The sequence below is a fragment of the Ips typographus genome, linkage group LG2 (assembly GCF_016097725.1).
Source record: "Ips typographus isolate SLU linkage group LG2, UJ_Ityp_2.0, whole genome shotgun sequence".
In the NCBI taxonomy this organism is placed as follows: domain Eukaryota; kingdom Metazoa; phylum Arthropoda; class Insecta; order Coleoptera; family Curculionidae; genus Ips; species Ips typographus.
The window spans coordinates 16,128,064-16,151,193 of NC_138423.1; the positions used below are offsets into that span (position 1 = coordinate 16,128,064).

The 23,130-nt window shown below is 33.1% G+C and overlaps 2 protein-coding genes across 3 annotated transcripts; both read right to left on the reverse strand.

Moving 5' to 3' along the window:
- Positions 1–1,311: 1,311 nt before the first annotated feature.
- On the reverse strand, positions 1,312–17,659 carry LOC145724998 (erythroid differentiation-related factor 1). Of its 2 annotated transcripts, XM_081973511.1 has the most exons (18): positions 17,289–17,658; positions 14,552–14,830; positions 14,353–14,457; positions 14,089–14,295; positions 13,883–14,035; positions 13,699–13,825; positions 13,513–13,643; positions 13,217–13,428; positions 8,670–8,872; positions 8,415–8,572; positions 8,096–8,252; positions 7,784–8,025; positions 5,492–5,635; positions 5,208–5,432; positions 4,925–5,108; positions 4,555–4,684; positions 2,739–2,918; positions 1,312–2,371 (listed from the first exon to the last, which is right to left on the reverse strand). In XM_081973511.1, exons 1-18 carry the CDS (start codon positions 17,498–17,500, stop codon positions 1,971–1,973), a joined length of 3,450 nt encoding a protein of 1,149 aa, XP_081829637.1. In that variant the 5' UTR covers positions 17,501–17,658; the 3' UTR covers positions 1,312–1,970. The 2 variants fall into 2 exon arrangements, with proteins under 2 accessions (XP_081829637.1, XP_081829636.1); XM_081973510.1 differs by having other exon boundaries at positions 14,089–14,457; positions 17,289–17,659.
- Positions 17,660–18,683: 1,024 nt separating this feature from the next.
- Positions 18,684–23,118, reverse strand: LOC145725000 (neprilysin-2-like). The gene is made up of 13 exons (XM_081973513.1): positions 22,507–23,118; positions 22,264–22,412; positions 21,582–21,783; positions 21,165–21,462; positions 20,955–21,113; positions 20,690–20,904; positions 20,480–20,638; positions 19,805–20,045; positions 19,582–19,750; positions 19,254–19,522; positions 19,083–19,197; positions 18,889–19,022; positions 18,684–18,825 (listed from the first exon to the last, which is right to left on the reverse strand). Exons 1-13 carry the CDS (start codon positions 22,515–22,517, stop codon positions 18,727–18,729), a joined length of 2,220 nt encoding a protein of 739 aa, XP_081829639.1. The 5' UTR covers positions 22,518–23,118; the 3' UTR covers positions 18,684–18,726.
- Positions 23,119–23,130: the final 12 nt, after the last annotated feature.

Genomic DNA, 23,130 nt, shown 5'->3' on the forward strand with positions numbered 1-23,130 from the left:
AACATGGAATATTTTGGCTATAAGAACGAAGCAGAATATTCTTCAGCGAGTTTTGCAAAATTTGCTAGCAACACCGTTTCTTCTGCACCTCGAACTTGTACTTGGTTTCGCCACACACAAAACTGTTCATATTATTTCTCATACTGGACTTTGTAGAGGATTTTGGCATTTTTTAGAAGGCTCTCAGTAGCATTTAGAGGTCTCTGACAGTTTCAAAATGGTTCTTAAGGCCATGGCATTTAAAACAGTTATGGGAAGATTTAAAACACTTGTAGATGGCTCTGGCACTTTTTAGAAGGTTCTCAGTAGAACTTAGAGGTTTCTGATACTTTCAAAATTGTTCTGGAGGCCGCTGGAACTTATTAAACCGTTTTCAAAAGTAATTAGAGATTTAAAACACTTTAAAAATGGTCCTAGAGCCTTCTGGCCATTTAAAACAGTTATGGGAAAGTTTAAGACACTTGTAGAAGATTTTACCACTTTTTAGAAGGCTCTCCTCAGTAGCATTTAGAGGTCTCTGACACTTTCAAAATGGTTCTCGAGGCCTCTGGCCATTTAAAACAGTTATGGGAAAGTTTAAGACACTTGTAGATGGCTCTGGCACTTTTTAGATGGTTCTCAGTAGAACTTAGAGGTTTCTGATACTTTCAAAATTGTTCTGGAGGCCGCTGGAACTTATTAAACGGTTTTCAAAAGTATTTAGAGATTTATATAACTTTAAAAATGGTCCTAGAGCCTTCTGAAAATTTAGAACAGTTATGGGAAAGTTTAAGACACTTTTAGAGAGCTCTGACATTTTTTAGAATGTTCTCAGTAGAATTTTGAGTCTGGCACATTCAAAATAGTCCTAGAGGCCTTTGGCAATTTAAAACAATTCTTCGAAGGGTTAAAATACTTTTAGAACCCTCTGGCACTTTCAAGAAGGTACTCAGAACCATTTTGAGGTTTATTACGCTTTGAAATGATTCGAGAGACCTGTGGCAAATTTTCTTTTTCTCGAAAAAAAAGTAGAAATAAGGTTTTAATATAAAAATGTACAGCAACCTTTCGATGAATAAGTGTCCGAAAAGATATCGCATGCTTGGCTTATTGTCAATATTCTTGTTAGATAAGTATGTGAGAACTTAAACAAAACTAGGATAACATAATAATAAAATAGACAAATGCTTTGAACGTAACAAAAAAATGTGAGTAATAGAGTAGTAAACCCGTCGACATAGTTACAAACTATTTTTTCAGTCTATACGTTTAATTTCTATTTTTAATTATAGTTCATTGTGGTCAAAAAAATTAAATTAAAATTAAACACAATTTGAAATAAATTATTTATTGAACATAAATACTATATTAGATACACTTTAAAAACTAAATGAAAATATCTTCTGTAAATATCTTTTTTTGCGTCGAGAGAAATGTAGGTAAAAGTGGGTCGAGTTTAGTATTTAGCTAAGATACTAGCTTTATAGTATGTGCTCGCTTGACATAATTTAAAAACAACAAAAAAAAATAAAATCGATTCATTGATCTTAGAAGGTTTTTTTAACTAATCCCACTTTTTTTAAAATCGAGAATTAGAGCAAATTAATTAAAATTCAGTATCACAGACTTTAAAACTGTGTTACAAGTGAAAACAGTTTTTTCATTTTTCTTATTAAAAAATATAGATAAAATGAAACATACACATGGGTAAGGGCCGTTAAGTTCACTTCAGAAAAATTTAATTCCAAAGAAACTTTCTATAAAAACGGTACTTTTGCCAATTCTATAGAAATTATCCAAGGAATAAATTTATCCGGAAGTACCGGACCTAAAACAGAAATAATCAAATGTGCTTTTTTTAAAAACACAAAAGTTAGATTGAAAATATTAACAAATATCCTATTTGGTAAAAACAAACTGTCCAATTTTAGGCTGGCCTAAACATATGTAAAAATTAACTGATTTATGTTAATTTTAAATTGCAAGCTTTACTATATCTCAAATTTATTTTTTAAACTTTCAATCTCGCTTAAAGCTTTATGCAATTTTCGTATTAAATTATCGCAGTCTAAATCGTCCGACAGCTCAAACGTGGCTTTGTACGAAGCTTTATACTGCTCGGCTAGTTTTGCTGCATCTTTGCCTGGACTGGGTTTCGATACGCAAACTTTAACCAACGTTTTTAGCACGTGTTGTAAACGGCTTTTTACTAATTTCAACAAAGAGTACACTGTTTTAAACGGTTTTTCGTTTTCGCTTTTTGACGCGTCCTTTTGTTCATCGGGAATGTCGATCTTTTTATCTATGAGAGATTGAAGAATTTCGTTGATTTCCAGAAAGTGATCTAAACCGGTTTGGAGGTGTTTAAGTTTTGCTGATGATGCTGAAACAGCTACAAGAAATGCACTTTGTTAGTATAAAAGAGTTTTAAATAAAATTTTGTTTAGATGTCAATAAAACAATTTATACCAACCAAAAAAACCAAAGAAAATTAGTACTATAAATATTCTTTCTAGTCATTATGTCACTAAATGAATCAAAGGTTGATGGTTATCACTTCCATAATATTCAAACTTTTTAATTAAAAAGTGAATAACCCCAGAAACTGAGAGTTGATACACCAACAACTACAAGTTACCGAATATTTTTCAGAATAACTGTTTACCACTTCACACCAAAACAGTTTGACTGCTTTTCTAGCATATTACGCTTTCAAAATAAGTATCTTTTGGAACGTGCAAAAGATGTTCTATACTTACATTCCACTAAAAACTCAGTCAATGCCACCCTTTGCATTTGGCATGTCAGAAAATATACTGCATCACCAGATTGTAGAAACAGTCTGCAAGCTTTTTCGTAATGCCTCTGCGCCAATTGAACTGCGTGTTTCTTCATATCGACTAGTGGAGTATCCCAGACATGACCGTGCCAAAGTGATCCTGTAAATAATAAAAATTAATCTAGCTTAAACTAACTTGATTGTGAAAAATATGGAAAACCATAAAAACAGTATACTGTTGTACAGGGTGTCCCAATGTGGGTGTTTCTCGAAAAGAGAAAGCGAATTAGAGAGAGATAGACTTTGCCTACCAAAGTTAAGAGACTGATATCGGCTTTGATCGTTAATTATCAGGAGTTTCATTGGTTGGTCATTCAGGTTGTTAAAGAACGTTGCATATCTCAGACCACATCAAATATTTATTTTAAAACATCAGTTTAACGTTAATAATAGTTAATAAGAATTGATCTTCCAATGATTAAGAGACAAACTTAAAACACTGACTCAAAAAAAGTAAATAGTGATTATAAGAAATTAGTTTATATTTGATCCTGAAAATTGGATGCAATTTTTATTTCAGGATGAAATAAGATAAGAGACAACCGGCAACATGTTGCCTACTCAAGGCAAACCGAGGTCAGCCAAAAACATCACCCCAACATCAAAGGAATTATGCCGGAATTATGTCTTGTTAAATATCTATGCTTTGGTATGGCTACGAATTTTTTTTTATTAGTAAATGTGACCAAGAAAAATTGCTGGAAATAATTTTCAGCTTTCTAAATCCACCGCTAGGGGGCGTTTTGATACTACTAAAATGAAAAATGTCCCAGAGTTTTTTTGTCCCAAAGTTTAAATGGAAAGGTATAGTAAACATCTCATAAAAGTAATCCCCTATTCTCTACGAAAAATTTTCCTATTTAACTTTTTTTTCTATCTCTTCAAATAAAGTGGTGGGAGTAGTCCAAAGTGTGCTTTGAAAGAAATGAAATATCTCGAAAACGGCTGAACGTAGAAACTTCGTTTTTGCGGCATTTTAAATAGCATTTTCTGTATTGTAGAGTGTCCCAAAACAATGTTCCATTTAGTTTTCGGTTTTTTCGATAGAGGGCGTTTTTACAAAAATTGCACTTTTATCTATAAAAAATCAAATGCAATGATATTGCTTTCTATTACATGTTCTATAAAGAATCTGATTATCTAGCGTGCTATAAAAACTGCAGTACTCTATTCTGTAACACAAAATATCTTTGAAAAATCGTTAAAAAAGGCATTTTTACAGGTGTAAATATTACATTACTAACTAAATAAGAATATTATATGTTTTAAAATGGCTAGTTATAATAGCAATAATTAGTGTAAGCAACTCCGTTACCATTAGAAGTATTTTTGTTTGTTTTTTGAGTTTATGAACACAACCCTGAATATATTAGCCATTTTCGTAGCCATACTATATTGGCGTTATACTGTTTTTCCACTCACTGATTTGTCTCTAGACACCCTGTATAATAAAATTTAGTAGTTTTGTATTAGCGACTAAAGCCAATTGAATGAATACGACGTTAACACTATTTTTTTAGTTTTTATATAAAATCATGTAGGTACCTACCCAATTCAACAAAGAAATAATTTGAAAAGGAACAGGACAGAATAAGTAAAATAATTCTGTCACTTAATATTGAAAAATACAAATTTTAATTATTCTTGAAGTTGCGGATGATACAGATCACTTCATTCGCTCATTAATTCAATTAATCTCCAATTTGATATAGATATTAAAAAATAATTAATCTTACCAATCCTGAAATGTAATGTAGCGGCTCGATATTGATAAAGAGGGTATTTTGTGTTAGATTCGTCCAAGTCACAGTGATCAAGGGCCATTTGCAACGCTTCCAAGACCTGTTTTTCAGCTTCAGGCTTACTCTGTTAAAAAAAAGCGTCAAGTTCAAAAACAATACAACGGTCAGTTATTTGACAGAGGAGAACAAAGAATAACGCAAAATTATTCGCCGACATTTTGTTTAATTACACTAAATCCGGGTCCAATTTGGCTATAAACAATTGACGAGAAATTTTCCGCTATTCTTTGTGCCTCCGTCAAATAGCTTTCTCTTGTACAAATTTTTGGGTAGGCAGTTTAACACTCAAAATTGAGGAACGTACCACATCAGACGGTGGATTTTCGTACATAATTGAGCTATACATAAACAAAGCCGTGCTTAATTCCCACGTGACAGCATCCCATATTCCAGGACATTCTTTCCTACAACCGATAACGCGCAACGCTCTTTTATAGCTCTGAAAGGCTTTATTATAGTGTTTACGCTCATTTGGTGTTAATTCGCTCCTAGAAAACAACCAAATAAACAAAGTTGTAGTGTAGCAATATTTTTTTATCAACTAATATAAACATTCGCAGATATTATTCTAATATGTATCATCTTACCTTTCTTCTGGTGTATGAGCATAAGCTAACAACCGATGCAAATGACCCATATTGGAATTCAACAGAGCTATATTAGCGTCATTGTTGATTTTTTCAAAAATCTGCAATCCTCTAATCAGGTATGGCTCGCTTTTGGCGCAAGTGGCTATTATATCTTCCGGCACAGTTGCAGTCTTCGCTAAATTCAAGTAATAACTAGCTAATTCGTTTAAACTGTTTGCTAACCTACAAAAATAACACTCTTTGTCAAGTTTCTTTCTCAAGTTTCAGTGACATGATTTTACCTAAAAGAAATGCTTTCTGATGGCGATAAGTTATTGCCTACATCGTAACATTCGACAGTCTTTAATAGCATTTGTTCTATAGTTCTGATATCGTAGATAAAAACAACTCTTGCTTCACTGTCTCCCAAATTTACTCTGTAGGTTCTGAAATATGGTATAAATAAAGGATAATAAAAGTTACCAATAATTTTGTGAAAATGAAGACCAAAGCATACTGAATGTATAGTAATAGATAGAAAATTTAGTATCTGATTGCACAAGCTAGAAGTACAAAACAATGATCGCAAATTAAACAGTTGCTCGATTAATATGTCACTTTATCACATCAATTTAATTTTTATCAAAAATATTACTATTATTACTAACTCATCTAAAATTTATAAAAAAATCAACATCTTAGGAACATTACTTGCTTTCTAAAATTAAAGTAATTTCAAAACAATTGAAATAACGTAGTTACGTCACTTTTTCAACTCTCGCGTTACTTATTTTACTACATTATTCATACATACATTATTCTACTACAATTCAAAATGGTTTGTAGAAGCCTCGGACAAATTAAAATAATTCTAGGAAGGTTTAACACACTTGTAGCGGCCTCTGGCACCTTTAAGAAAGTTCTCAGTAACATTTAAAAGTTTATGGAACTTTCAAAATGGTCCTAGAGGCCTCTGGCACTGTTTAGAAGGTTTTCAGTAACATTTAAAAATCTATGAAACTTTCAAAATGGTTCTAGAGGCCACTGACAATTTAAAATAATTCTAGGAAGGTTTAAAACACTTGTACAGTCCTCTGGTAATTTAAAACAAATCTAGGAAGGTTTATGATACTTTTAGAGGCCTCTGGCACCTTTAAGAAGGTTCTCAGTAACATTTAAAAGTTTATGGAACTTTCAAAATGGTCCTAGAGGCCTCTGGCACTTTTTAGAAGGTTTTCTGTAACATTTAGAAATCTATGCAACTTTCAAAATGATTCTAAAGGCTTCTGACAATTTAAAATAATTCTAGGTATGTTTAAAACACTTGTAGAGGCCTCTGGTAATTTAAAACAAATCTAAGAAGGTTTAAGATACTTTTAGAGGCCTCTGGCACCTTTAAGAAGGTTCTCAGTAACATTTAAAAGTTTATGGAACTTTCAAAATGGTCCTAGAGGCCTCTGGCACTTTTTAGAAGGTTCTCAGTAACATTTAGAAATCTATGCAACTTTCAAAATGGTTCTAAAGGCTTCTGACAATTTAAAATAATTCTAGGAATGTTTAAAACACTTGTAGAGGCCTCTGGTAATTTAAAACAATTTAAAACAAATCTAAGTAAGTTTAAAACACTTGTAGAAGCCTCTGCCAATTTTTAGAAGGTTCCCATTAACATTTAAAAATCTATGGAACTTTCAAAATGGTTCTAGAGGCCCCTTGTAATTTAAAACAAATCTAGGAAGGTTTAAGATACTTTTAGAGGCCTCTGGCACCTTTAAGAAGGTTCTCAGTAACATTTAGAAATCTATGAAACTATCAAAATGGTTCTAGAGGCCTCTGTCAATTTAAAATAATTCTAGGAATGTTTAAAACACTTGTAGAGGCCTTTGGTAATTTAAAACAAATCTAGGAAGGTTTAAAATCACTTGTAGAAGCCTCTGCCACTTTTTAGAAGGTTCCCACTAACATTTAAAAATCTATGGAACTTTCAAAATGGTTCTAGAGGCCCCTTGTAATTTAAAACAAATCTAGGAAGGTTTAAGATACTTTTAGAGGCCTCTGGCACCTTTAAGAAGGTTCTCAGTAACATTTAGAAATCTATGAAACTATCAAAATGGTTCTAGAGGCCTCTGTCAATTTAAAATAATTCTAGGAATGTTTAAAACACTTGTAGAGGCCTTGGGTAATTTAAAACAAATCTAGGAAGGTTTAAAATCACTTGTAGAAGCCTCTGCCACTTTTTAGAAGGTTCCCACTAACATTTAAAAATCTATGGAACTTTCAAAATGGTTCTAGAGGCCTCTGGTAATTTAAAACAAATCTAGGAAGGTTTAAGATAGAAATTGCCTCTGGCACTTTTAAGAAGGTTCTTCGTAACATTTAGAGGTCTATGAAAGTTTTAAAATGGTCCCAGCTGATTCTGATATTTTAAATCAAGTACTTCAAGCCACTTTTTACTTCTAAAAATAGTCTAAGAAAACTCTTAATATAAAGATTTGTTATTTTTCAGTACACCTAACAACATTCGTTCAATTCGTCTAATAAAATGAGATAAGGAATGTGACGCAACAGTCAGAAATCACTGAACGGAGAATACCAACCTTTCATCCTGTTCCAGTTTTTCTAGCAAGCGGATATCCTCATCAAGATGAGAATGCAACTGTTCTCTGTATATTTCCACGTTATTCCACTTCTGTGCGATCAACAAACAAGCGTCTCCAGCACGCCCTAACAAGCAACTAAGTCTAAGTGCACTACTCCCATGGTTCATCCCGGTTCGGTCTAGTGCCAACTGACACCTGGCCAAAAGTCCTAACACCCTAAGACACTCTCCGTAACGACCCTTAACGTATATAAAAAAACAAAACCAAATGTTATTTTTTTAGTTATTGCTTTAAGTGATGTAAACACACCTGACCTATATGACGTTCAGCTAAAGTAGCATAAACCAGAGCCGCTTTTTCCAAAAGTAACGTTTTGAGATGTCCTTTCCAGGAAATTGTTTTGGGGTCAAAAGTTGGCCACTTAGGATGATATGATGCATCAGTGGGATCTTTAGGAAGCAAAGCCCTAAAAAATTACAATTATTTCTACTTATTGTATTGGTAAATCAACTCAGGCTACTGAGAATGTAGTTATGTTTTGAAACACTAATATTTATTTGGGACCTTGTGAGATAGCTTTATAGAGATGTTCAAAGTTAAAAAAGTTCTGTTAGCAAAAATGACTTACATATTTTCTTGTTCTTTGTCCTTCTTCTTTTTATCCTTTTTCTTGGACCTTTTCGAATTACGACTGGATGCTTCCAGTTCAACTTGACTATCATTTGGTTCGCAGTTGATTTTGGCGTAAGGCATTGGTATAGGTTCACATGGTTTAGCCATAGGTATCTAATATAAATTAAAGAAAAAAACAATACAACTAAAACTGTTTGATTCCACAGTAAGACAATTAAAATGCTGTTTAGGGCATGTTATGAATACTCACCTCATCTTCCTTGTCTTTGTTACTTTCACTGTTACTTTTTTCATTAAAAAACTGTAAACAGTTTAGTCCTGACACGATATGAGAAATTGCATGTGTGCATCTTTCTTCCAAGCTGCCTACTACCGGTGTCGGTGGTTTGTAGCAATTTCTAACATTTTCACCTTGATTGCGTTTTTCCAAATCTAGTACGGCTACAGAACTTCCTGAAAATCAATAAAAAGCCACTACAATCCTAAATGTTAGTTTAAGATTGTGTAACTATTGCTAACAAAATAAGAAAAGAAATTTTAAAATTATATTATCAGTTGCATATGGATGTGGTATTATCTACCAAAACAGGCCAAAATAAAAGTACCACTTAATGAATTCAAAAAAGTAGTTAAGAAGCTTTAAAAATAAAGTTATTTTATAGATCCGGGCCTTTGAAAATAGTAAAAAGTATAAAAGAGTAGTAGAATGAAATCCATTAGAATAGGAAGAGATTATAAAAAAAATAAAAAAAAATATAAATCTCTTTATTTCAAAATTGTGTGAAAAGTGAAATAGCGTGAAAGAGACAAAGCATGCACTTCTTATCTTCTATAAGTTTCTGTAAAAGTCTACTAAACTATATGGCTCTAAATCGATAAAGTAACCACTTAGTTGTTTTTTCAATGGTTTCGGACCCCTTATAATAATAATAATAATAATAATAACAGGGTATTATTTGAATTACTAGAGGGGGCGCAAATGTTCTTCTTAAGCCACTTCTAAAATTAGGTAAGGCAAACCCTCCTTTCCTAAATAACCCACTAAACGACTGTTTTCACTTTACAATACCCTACATCGACGACAAAATTGACATATTCTTAGTATACATCCATCCACACTCCAACTTAGAACAAAACATACTAACTAAAGCATGTCTATACAAATACGCTATTATTACTGGTGACCTAAACCTGAACAAAAACCAAAACATACAACTAAAGAAATTCCTAGACAACTCTGACTTCATAAAACAAGACACCCCTCCAACCTTTTTGATGCCTGCAAACCAAGATTCAACACCTGACGTTTTAATTCACACAAAACCCCTTACAAGCAACATTACGAACCTTAACTTGACTAACTAACTTGGGTCGGACCATTTGGCCATTACATTCAGTCTTAATTTGCACCAAACCAGCTCTATAACACGTAGTAGCCAGAAGACAAAACTAAATCTAACTAAAACGGACACAGACAAGGTAAAACAACGAATACACGATTACATTCAATCTGAGCAGCCATCTGAGCAGACATATCAATAGAAAGTCTACAGAAACAACTGACTTTGGCAGGAGAAGCAAACACACCAAGACTGAAAAACAACTTTTATCGACATACGCTACCCAAATTTATACTAAGACTAATTAAACACAAAAGAAACACACACACACACAGAAACTATACATTTACACAGGATGACACACTTTAAAGCAAACTTAACAATCTTAACAGAAACATAAAGACACTATAGATCAGTACAGACAGGACGAAAAAAAACTGTCCCAATACAAAAAGACTATAGGAACCACAAACAAAAACAGAACCGAACTCTACACGGACAAAGACAAAGCTGAAGCATTTGCTTAACACTTTCAACAAGCTTTTAAATATTCAACGCACCCTAACTTTGACGTACAACACAATAATTTAGTAAACAACTGGTATTACAACTATTTTGATGACCCACCTGACAACACATATGAACTTATCACACAAACTGAATATTATGCAGCTCTTACACACATCAAGAATACAGATCCAGAAAAAGACAACATACAAAGCGAAACCCTGAAAAACCTATCCGCAGAAACTCACGCACTAATACTTAAAGAACTAAACAACTGCGTCAAAAACAACATAATCCCGGACACGTGGAAACATGGTATAATAATACCTATTCCAAAAAACGAACCCGACAACACACAACAAACAACACAACACACATGGTTTAAACACTTTAAACCAAAACACTCGACTATACATCCACTCTTTGTTCTGACAAATAACATACAAACTACACACTTAGAAGACAAAATGACAGCTTGTTTATTTGTGGACATAAACAAAGCCTTTGACAGTGTTTGGCATGCAGGCTTATTATATAAACTGCATCAACTTCAAATACCAAAATACCTTCTTTACAATATTAAAAACCTACTACAAAATAGACAACTACAAGTACGCATCAATACTGACTACTCCTATTCTTTCTCTCCCCAGCAAGGGCTTCCTCAAGGCTCCCCACTTCTTTATAACATATACTTCCACGACATTTACAATCATCATTTTCAAGACAAAAATTACATCGACACAACATCTTACATATTACAATACGCGGACGATACTGCATTTGTCGTACATGACAAAACTACCTCAAAAGCTGCAGAAATACTTCAGAATCTGACAAACAATACAATGACATGGTTTTATAAATGGCGACTGACACCAAATGCCACTAAAAATCAACTTATTTTGTTTAATCATAAAATCAATATAAACTCACCCACTATTACAGCTAACGGCCACATTACTGAACCCAAAAACGACATAAAATATCTGGGAGTGACTATTGACAAAAAATTAAAATTTACGAAACATTAGAACTGAAACTATCAGAAGGACAAAACACTTTAGATCACTAACGTACAAAGACAAAGGAATAAGTACTAAAACAACCACGACAATTTATAAATCCATCTGTAGACCTCTGCCAGATTATGGAAATGTATTGAGGATAAACGCTACCGAGAAAACCAAACAAACCACTGAACAAATTGCACTAAGACTAATTACAAAAATTAGACATCCCAATAACCCTTTACATAATCCATCCAACAAACTCCTTTATGAACGCACACAAAAGACAAAAATTTCAGAAAGACTGCTACAAATTCAAACTAAATGGAAAAACAACCCTAACAACTGGACTATACTTGACCCTCTTTGTCTAAGAAGACAAACGAGACATTCCCGATTTTCCTTTCCCTCCTGCATCCTATTGGAACAACTTACATTTTAACTGAAAATTCAATTTTGATTTTTTTTTGTAAATATTACTGTTAATCTTTGTTTTCTATGTTAAAGTCCATTTTCTTAACAATTCTAAGTACCCTTTTTTGAGTTACCTACTTTAAATATAGTATTTTCAGACATTTTTCGTTCATGTATTTCCCAATTATTCTTATGCCATAGCAGATTGCATTTAGTTTTTTTATTAAATGACTTATGTGAACGGACCAGTTTAAGTGCTCATCCATGCACAAACCCAAGAACTTTGTGTTTTCTGATGTGATAAAGTTGTTATTTTCTACGTTCAAGTGGTTTATTTTTTCTAGATGGGTCTGTTTTTTGAGAGTTTAGAAACAGTCTATTTTTTACAAACCATTTGCATACTGTCTCAAGAAAGTGGTTGGTGTCATTCAACAAGTGAGAAACATTCTTGTTTGTAATTAGCAGATAGGTGTCGTCTGCATAGTAAATTATTATTTGACTGGGACTTTTTCTAACAGAATATATGTCGTTTATAAAAATTACAAACAAGAAGGTTCCCAGTATACCCTGAGCCAGGCCCTGAGCTATGCCAAGCATGCTATATAATTTTTTTGATTTATAGTTTTGTCCATTGTTATTTACGTTCACAATTTGAGCTCTTCCAAAAGTAATTAAGTAGAGTAGAATGAAATCCGTTAGAATAGGAAGAGATTATAACAAAAATAAAAAAGAAAGAAAATAGTATATTAAGTATCAAGAACAGTAAGTAAGCTTCAAAAAATAATATACATTACTAGAATGTTCTCAGAAAATGCAAAAAACAAAACAAACTCAAATGCGAATTTTTCAAATCATTATGTAGGTACAATTTTGAGCTATTTATTAAAATTTATACTTTAATTGCCTTAATAATATAATGTTGCCTTAATAAACAAAAATTTTCAAGTCAAAATATACTACTATAATTAACAAAAAAAGTTAATATTTAATAAGACATCCACAATATGTTGAAAATGTTGCATTTTTTAAGAACATTTACTCTAGTAACGTATATTTTTTTTAACCATCAGAAAGTAGAGATTTCAATAAAGAAAAAGCCTATCGACTTATTTAAAAAAGCAAAAATTTTAACGCGAGAATTTTCGATTAAAATTTAGGGTGATTTTTCAACAACAGTCAAAATTACAAAAAATTACAGTGTGTTTGGTACATGAAAAGGAAAGTTTTAACCACACTATTTTTTTTGTAAAAGCTAAAAAAACACGGAGAACTTCACACTTTTGAAAAAAGTGTAAACACAAAAGTTGTAATTCTTATTATTACCTACAACTTTGTCATTTAAAGTTTTTCCATAGGTTTTATAGTTTAGCTGTACTTTTGTTGAAGTTTAAACCGTTTTTTACTCTTAAAAACCCACCTTCTTCCACTTCCCGATCTCAGATCGCCCGCACACTGTTACCAAATATCGGTAATACCCATAGTTAAAACCCATAAAAAAACAGAAAATATTAATATGAAAATCATACCTTCATTTAGATCTTCATCGTCGTCGTACACGCTCGCTTCGTCATCCTCCCTCTCAAACCTCTCTAAATTTGGACTTTCAGGATTCAGTTCAGCAGGAATATACAAATCGGACAGCATGTAATGGGAAGAAGTTACGATTTCCGGATATTTTTCTTCGGGAAGTAATTTGATGGCGTTTTTGAGTAACATGCGTATTGTTCCTGGTTGACGTCTAAAAAATAATATTTTATACAATCACCTCTATAAAACTAGTGCAAAACTCATGATTTTCTTACTCTTAAGTAAATAAACCTACCTATCTGAAGACTGCTTCATGTTTCTGGCCACTCTATAAAGCAACATTGCCACTGGTATAGTGAAAGGGTTTTGACCATTTTGAACATCCTCTTCAGAACATAGTGACGTGAGATCGTACAATTTAACAACCTAAACTCAATTGGTTTTTATTGTTAAAAAAAAATCATAAAAGAGCGGTAATTACCTCTTCGTCTTTGCCCTTAAAAAGCCAGTAAGTATGGCCAGCTTTAGTAGCGTTTGTCTTGAGAAAAGACAGAATACTTTGCGCAACATCTCTGATTAGTTTTGGAGAAAACCGCGAATTTTGTAAACTGTAAAATACGCAACCATAAAGAACATTAAAATATTGAAAATGTGTTAATTTTTACCTGGGTAAGTCTTCAGTTTTTATAAGTTCATACTTTTGCACTATTCCATTTAAATGGTAACACATTACCACTTCAGGCACATTAGACATAAGGTTATCCAACCAGTAATCAATTCCAGTAAGAACGGATATAGGTTTATTCATATCTCTCAATCTAGACCAAGTTCACATGACAATAAATCCCTAAAAATTAAGAATGGCTCCTACCTTAAAGAAATACAAGGGTGTGTTCCACCACCAAAAATTGGCATATCAGTCCCCAAAAGCATTTCAATATCCTCAAATGTCCATACAACATTTCGATTAAACTCAAAAGGGTGAGAATCTGGAGATTCTGAACTTGGAGACGGATCGGGCAGAGGCGGAGTTTGTAATGTAGTATTAGCAGATTGCAGAGGATAATGTTGTAAAGGACTGCAAATTTTAAAACTGTATTGAGCACAACTCCTTAAGGTTTTTTTGTCAACACACCTATTTTGAGACTCATTTCCTTTATCAGCCTGACCATCTCCCTCCACAAGACTATGATATAAAAACTTAGACACCAAACTTTTTTGTTTTAAAGCCTTTTGCGTTCTAAAATAATGTGATTTGGTTCAGTAAGGTTTTGTAAGACAAAATATATTTTTATAGGAAATAGTAGAACCTATTATATCTAATAAAGGCTTACCTATTTTTAATGTACAAATGCTTATCTTCCTCATAAGATGGACGATCTATATTTTCAAAAAAGAATTTTTTCAGCCACTCCCACTCAGTTTCTGATGTCTTGAGTAGATGTTTATAAATATCAAATTCGTCCAACAAAAGAGTGTTTTCTACTCGATGTACCATCATACTAATATGTCCTTTGTTGTAAGGAATTTTAAGAAGATTTTTTATATTTTCAGCATCTGATACCACATCCACTTCCCCCAAACAGTCAGGGTACATATGCGCCATTCTAAAACTATTCAAAAAAAAATATAAAGAAAATGTATTTAAAGAATATACCCCCAACAGTGTGGATAATTTTAAATTATCATATCAATATAAAATTTATGGTAAGAAGAAAAAACCCCTTCAAAGTGTAATTATTTAATTAATCCTCATCTCAACCACTCATAATACAGTGCGTTTTTTTTAACGCGCAACATAGGATTTCACGTGTTAAATTTTTAAGCCCATGTTAGACCATGTTATTTTGGAACTACAAGTATAAAACTTGACAGGTGGCTGTTTCGTACCCTGAAGCTTAAGTAAGTTTACCAATTCGGCCTAAAAAGTGTTAAAAAGCTTGCAAAAAATCATCTTTTTTCGAAAAGGTTTTATCGTTTCATACTCCCTGTATGCATTGTTGTTCTTTGTTGTTTTTGATACTGGCACGGCAGGTAGCAGGTAAAATTTGGCGTAGAAAGTAAAACAGGGTGATCATTAACTTTATATCAAGAAAGTTAAGAACAAAAGAAGTATTTTTATAAGTGAATTGTTCAAAGTGACCTCCGTTTGAAGCCAAACAGTATTCCAAACAATCATAAAATGCCCTTTTGACGTTCAAAAGATGTCGGGTCGTGATGCAGTCAAAATATGTCACTTTACCTGCTACCTGCCCTGCCAGTATAAAAACAACAAGGAACAACAATGCATACAGGGAGTATGGAACGATAAAATCTTTTCGAAAAAATGATTTTTTTTCCAGTTTTTAATCACTTTTTAGACCAAATTGGTAGACTTACTTAAGCTTCAGGGTACCAAAGACACACCAGTCAAGTTATAGACTTGCAGTTCCAAAATAAAATGGTCTAACATGGGCTTAAAAATTTAACACGTAAAATCCTATGTTGCGCGTTAAAAAAAACGCACTGTATAATATAAACTGTGCTAGTAATCAGCTTATTGGAAGCTAAATTGCAGTCAAAGAGATTAATTAGCTTGAACTAGGAGAATTAGATAATTAGTCCAGCTAGCCATTTAAGTTATACTGTTTAATGACTTGCCAAAGTGCCCTCATAGACTGGGGCGCAATTTTCTGACAAGCATTTTTAGTGTTTTTTTAAAAAATAAGTGGCAATGGTAAGGTACCATTTATTTTCAGTTAGTTCATCAAGTATCTGAAAATAGGACAAAATAAACTTCAAATTGTACAGGATGGCCACTCTGTGTTAGTTTTACTGAGTACAGAGCAAACTGTAATAGAAAGAAACAAAGTAAGATAAGTGTTGCAAGCTTGACTTTTGAGCTATTGGTTCAATCAGAATTGGATTGACGTCATCTATTTGAAATATAATTAGGAGGATTTCTTTGTAGCAATCATTTAAGTTAACAAAAACTGAAAATGACTTTTTACATAGATTCCATTGGCATAGTCGCTTTTGCCTAGAGCTTTTAACTTTGATATTGTTGATGTTCTTATAGAACAAACTAAGTATATAGTTTGTTCATTGGAGAGCTCTTTTTAGGCTGATTCCCATGTATATAGTTTCATAAACATATTTATCTCTACTATTTAAAAAAATAAAATAAAAAACTCTTTTCTCTATAAGAAACAATGTGTTAAAAAAACAGCATTTCCTACAAACAGTATTAATGTGTTTTGTTTCTTCGGACAATGTATTTGAGCAACAAAGATGAAAATAATAGATCTTATATTTAGGAAATGAGGTTTCTTTCTAACACATTGTTCCTTATGGAGAAAACCTTTTTTTTATTAATATTTTCAAAAATAGTAGAGATAAGTATAGGTATAAAACTAGATATCATTGGAATCAGCTAAAAAGGAGCTATCCAATGAATCAATAATATATAGGGTGTTCCATAAGAAAAAAAGTGACTGCGCTCTTGAAATCTAAATAAAAAACCCTATAAGTGTGTGTTTTAAATTTTTAGTTAACTTAAATGACACCTGAGATATCCCAAACACTTGAGTATGGCCAATTTCCAAAAATTCTCTGTATATCAGAAAGAAATGAGGACAGCTCATTTCTGAATGGACCAGCAGACTAAACTCAAAAATCAAGTTTGCAACCACTTTATTACTTCTTTCTATCTTTTTTCTTGTGCTGTGTACCCTCCCAAAGAAAAGCTGGCGACCCTGTACAATTTTGCCATAATTTAACCAATTCTGTAATATTTATTTATTATAATTTGTACTGAATTTTATAGGCACTAGGTATGTAAGATGTACCTTTACAACTTTTCAAGAAGGGTCCTCAACTATCAAACAGCCTCATAGCAACAAATACAGGACAGTTACAATTTGAATAGTCAGCTTAATTAAAATCAAACAAGTTTAATAAAACATATAATTGAAACTAATGCATAATTCTTATTACACACTTTTTTAAGACTCATATAAGTAAGAAACTACAGGCTATAAGAAGTAAAAGTATTGAGAATGCCTGACAAAAAAAAATTAAATAGAGATTTACCTGGAAAATCCTTTGGGATGACTTATAACTCGTTGCAGTCCATATGAATCAGCCGAGCTACTGAGCCAATTGGAAGGAGGTAAATTGAGATCAGTGTTATACTGGAGCATAGCGAAAGTTGCCGGCTTTGGAGCTGAATATTTAACTATAGCCCTGGATTTTACTTCATCTTCATCTGGTGGTTCATTTTTATTTCCTAGTTCTTCAGACATTTTTCCGGGTTTGCTAAACTGTAATTATACACTTTGTCTATATTCCGCTTTTGTTTTAAATAGAAAGGCGTATTCTATAAAAGCCCATAAAAATCAAAATTCAAATTCTAGGATTTTCATGGATCTTCTGGAATATTTTGACAGATAAACACTAAACAAAACAAAAGTGAGGTTATAACTAATAAATTTTTTTGACTACTGAAAATTGACATTTGACAGTAATAATACTATAAAGAACAACGTTATAAACTAGAGTGGTGATTTAATTGATACAAATAATAAACAGACAGAAAAGTATAGGCCTCCTGTTTGGGCCCGTCACGTCTAGGTTGCTGGTAGCTACAGCAGTCCAGTCGACTTTATAAAGCCAACCAGTCTGCTAGGTCTTAGCTCCTTGATTGCCCTGGGCGTCATTATTGACTGTCCCAGGAATGTTGTCCGCGAACGATTGAAGGCTGGACACCACATTAAGATGTGTCATGCCGACTCTTCCTCTTCCAAGCATCCTAGCCAAGTAGGATCCTCGGCTATACCCATCAAGTACTGATGCCGCCTCAGCTGGCAGTGGCCAGTCAGTAGACCGGTCACCGTCCTTAAGTTGTCTCTGCTTAGTTCCAGCAGGTATTTCGTATTTTTGGCTGAGGGGTCACTGATGAGTTTTTGATGAATTTTTTGGCCTGCCTCATACCTATGGCGGAGTCCCAGCGTTCTTGAAAGAGCTGCTAGTCTAAAGATTTTAGCTACTGAATCACCCTGCTATTGGCGATCCCCACAGTCGGCTCTGGACCAACAGGCACTTTCTGAGTGCCCAGTTTTGCCAGTCGATCTGCCTCTTCATTTCCAGGAACCCACAAGAGACGTATGTCGTTCTTTTGGGCAAGCTTTTCCAGGGTTGTTTTGCACTCCAGAACCAATTTGGAGTGCACTGCCTCAGCACTGATTGCCATGATGGCAGCTCGTTTTAACGTACTGGAATGATAGGTAGGTATCATTGCAATATTTGCAGGACAAACTACAAGAATTGTGTGTTGCATGGCAATTCGTTTTTGTTATTACTTATAAGTCTTCTCCGTATTAGAGTTAACTGTTATATTTAGGATTAGATTTAAATATAGTATTGAATTTTCACCTGCAACACATGCCAATTATGTAAAGATTGGTTTGTATTAAAACAACTAGGACATTACATAAAATAGTAACATTTTATTACACAAATTTATAATAGCCTACCAAATAGCACATTTTTTCTCTGGATTCATAAATGATTTAAGAGGACATCCAAAATCGTAAGAAAATTCAACGAGATTCTGCAGAGGACCGTTCACCTGCAGAAGATAATAATATTTCTCTCTAACATAGAGAACTTTAGCTCTGTGCATGTAAATTACCCGAAATTCATTTGGTGAATGGATGTAGTTTCGACTATCTGAATATTTATTCTTCAGATATGGCAATGGATAACTGGAACAAAATTTCAAAGCACTTGATATCCAAAACAGCTGTCTTGAATTATATTTTAATCCTATAACAATAAAAATTACGAGTTGAATAACAAAATGTATTACAATAATGCTTATTTCACCTGGTAGCAGAGGCTCCTTCCCGTTTCTCCATTCTTTCTCATTAAAAGCTTCGTAAGCTACTTTGAATCCAGCTACGTCTGCTAAGTCTTCACCTCGGGTTATAACAGGATTAGCCTACAATCAGATTACCAGTCATAGAACATTCGCTTCCATACCATGTAGGTACTTACACGTAAATTTTCAGCTTCCTTTAACTCAAGTGTGGCATAATGATTAGAGAGACAATGCAATTTATCAATATAGTTATTTGCGCTTGTTGGTGTCCACTTGTTCAACAACCTTTCTTCTGCTGCTTTCGATTCTCCAACTGTACCTCCTTCAGCGTCAACAAAAATATGTGAAATTTGATGAGCTACTATGCTTCCCAGAAGACCATAATTCATGTAGTCTGGCCTATCTTTATTATAGTAAATGCCTCGAAAAAGACCTAGGGGAAATTCTACAAGATTTTAAATTATAACCGCCTTTTGCCAGCTTGTATAGAAGTTTTATGCGTACTAAGGACATTGTCGTTAGGTGAGTAAATAACCTTTTGCCCACTAATAAAAGCTTCCGTTTTCAACCAATCGTTATCTACTGGTTGCGTTAACATTCCATAATGCAAATCCCAAAAAATTAGATCTAAATCTAATACAGCATTGAGTAGTTTATCTTCTTCAACTTTAATCTACAATACAATAATCAGTTTTCATGAGTGAAACACAGCAAACGAGTAATTTACCGAGTTGTAAATTGAACTGTCGTAAATAAGTCGTTGAATATCCATATCAGAGTAGATTTTAATCTCGCTACTGATAAGCATGTGCATGATCTTTTTTTTCGTTTCCTGATCCAACCAATCGCTCATCAAGAGAGTATTTCTGAATTGGTGTTTCACTGACCGAATTAGATCAGTAACGTTTCGTCTTAAGTCTGTGTTGAAATATCGTCCAATGTATGCGATATTTATGGGAGCACTTAGCCTTAAAGTAAAATTATTACTTAGAGCATGTCAATCCTTATTAATATTGTTTTGTTTTAATTATAAACTCTACAGATTTTTTCCAACCTTATTAGAGAACTGGGAGATAGATAGAGGTAAGCAGTACACTGGTTCAAACTGGAAACCTCAAATTAACTTAGTTATTAGATTTATTTTATAACTGGCACATGTAGACCAACAACTATAAAATCAATTGTTAGTTGTTTTGTAATCATAATTGCCGGAAGGCTACACGTCTCCCAGATAGATTTTGTAGACAACATAGTCGTCTCATAGGTTCGCGTAATACAAATTGTAGACTCAATTGATACAAATATTTGAGAACAGTTTTTACGGGTTATAGTATTCACTCGCTTCATGATTAAGAAAGTTTATACATTTTGATTAAACTGATGCTTTATTCATAATTGTTACCTTTCTCTAGCTGCTTCAACACAAACGCTCCATCTTGGTTTTCTATAGAAATGGCCATTTACAGTTCTTAAGTAATCGTAAGCTTTATCCAAGATTCTTGCAGGTAGAAAGTTAATAAGTGATTGAACAATATGCCATCCCATGAAATTGGCTATAACCCTAACAAATTGAAAATTGTTATATTAGAAATAAAACAATGTCACTTATTACTTCTTATTGGTGCGCCTGAGAAGTGCTTCTAATTTTTTTAGGTAAACCGGCTCTGAAACATTGACAATGTCATCAAGCCTTAAATAAGGCGATGTTCGCAATAATCCTTGCAGATAGTCTAGCCAATCAATTGAATAAAACTCGTTTTGCAAATCGGAAATGCTATATAGTCTGTAGACATTTGTTTGGTTTGATCTAGCAGATTCTTCCGATATCTGTAAAAAATGACTTAGTTGCCATAAATAAATAATTTTGTCAAACGGACCTTTCCTAATTCCAAAATAAAATTCAAGACCTCGTTCAGTTCTTTTCGAACATTCATTACTTTTACACGAAATTGCGATGCGACATTAACCATATAGTCGATAAAAATCACTTTAGAGTTCTGGCTTAACTCCGAAGGACTAAAGTGTCGGTCATGAACCTACAAAATATTTTTCAAAACTTAAATTCTTTTCTAATTTATAACATTTACCCCTAAAATATATTTTTCAGGTTTCTCCCTATCCACATCCACTGTAACGTTAAAGAAAAAATCAAAATTTACTCCAAATGCTCGTAAATTTCTGATCGCTCTAGTCCAGACAAAATTTTTTGCATTCCAGTTTTCTCCTACTAAAATAGGCCAACCTCCCATTTGATTGAATAGTTCTATTAATGTGGATAAACCAGCTTTTTCGACGGCTTGCTCGTTCATACAAGCTTTGTAAAATCTTTTTGCAACATTAACAGATGAAAGATCTTGTGGATCAATTCTTTCTTCAAGCAGAAGCCTAAAATTATACGGATTTTCTCATAAATATGTCAAAGTATTTTCTTGTTGTTTTGCTCAGCATTGAACATCCTCATCATATCATATTTTTGTTTGACTTTCCTCATATGAAATACTTACTTTATCTCATGAAGAATTTCATCTTGCATTGTAAGTTGAACTGATTGAAAGCTATAAGGATCATCAAGAGACTTATTTTGTAGAAAACGTCCGCAAGCAAACCTGTAAAAATCTTCACAAGGTCGTTCGTTGACGTTTATGTAATTTAATATGTCCGAAGATGCGGAATAACAAGTAGGAGTTTTGCATATTGTTATTGGATCTGTAAAACAATCGAATAATTGTCATTTAAGCATTGAGTACGAAAAGTATTACGTTTTTGCTCTGATATAATGAGAATCGTTTGAGAAATTCCGATTTCGAGATTTTAGACGTTTAACCCAATCGGTTTAGAAAAACCACTTTTGAAGCAAGATTTTTTCTCTAAAAATGTGCATAACTTAGCAGATATCCAACCATAATTGACTTGCTGACCAAGAAACCAACTGGGATAAAATGTCTTTTTTTTTTCAGAACAAAAACGGATCATTATTCCTACACTTGCATATATCTACATATTTAGTTGAAAAATGGTTCCACATTTTTATTAAGACTTCTGAAGCAATTCCGTATAATAGTAAAAATCCTCAAACTTCAATAAACATCGACGTTTCCCAGGGTTAGCTTATCAAAGCACATTTGTGTATGTTACTACTTATTTAACATAATATGATAAAGATGTACTATAGTTTGTATTACTTACCAGAGAAAAAGTAGAAATATATTCCCAGAATTACACAGGCTGATACTGTTAAACCCAAAAAACAGCACGCCCCGGTTTTTTCATTTCTAGTTCTAGTATGCCACCAAGTTTTAATCGAATTTGGTTCACTATTTCTCAATGTCACATCTCTGAGTCACAAAAAAATACATATCAACCATAAGGAATTCATGAGTGCACTTAGACGATTGTGTTTACTCAGAAACTGTTAGAGAGGATACTTACCCGTTTTTCATGATGTTTTAAGTTAAACCACCTTCACTCTACGAATTAAGACAAATAAAAGCACCGCGACTTAAAAAGACAATGTGTGGTTCTGTCTATTAAAGCGGCAAGCCCAATCCAGAAAAACATCTTGTGGGCGGATGATGCGATGTTAAAGGGTCAGCACGTTCGAATTTAATTGCTTTATTCAATTAAGAGTAATAATTTACATAAGAAACGTAATTTTTGTGTGTGTCATTATTTTGATTACACTGTAAAATGAGTTTATGTTTATATTTTATTATAATCGGTATGGTAAATCAAATTTACTTCTGTAGGAAAGTATTTTTACAGCGTATTTATATAGCTTCGGGCTTGGTTCTAATCGTTCTTAATTGAATCAAAGAGCAATGGGCGAGATAGTATAATTACAACTTAATTTTATTTGTCAATTATTATTTAGTAATAGAAGGAGTTGTAATAGGTAATTCAAAACATCATATTCTCTGATTTGAATTTTACGGATTGTTTGTCATTCATTTGTGTTATTAACTATCCAGTTTCGTTAAAACGTTGCAAACGAGTGCTTCAGAAACAATTGCAAAAAACCGCACATTTAACCATTACCGGTAGCCCCATACGTTA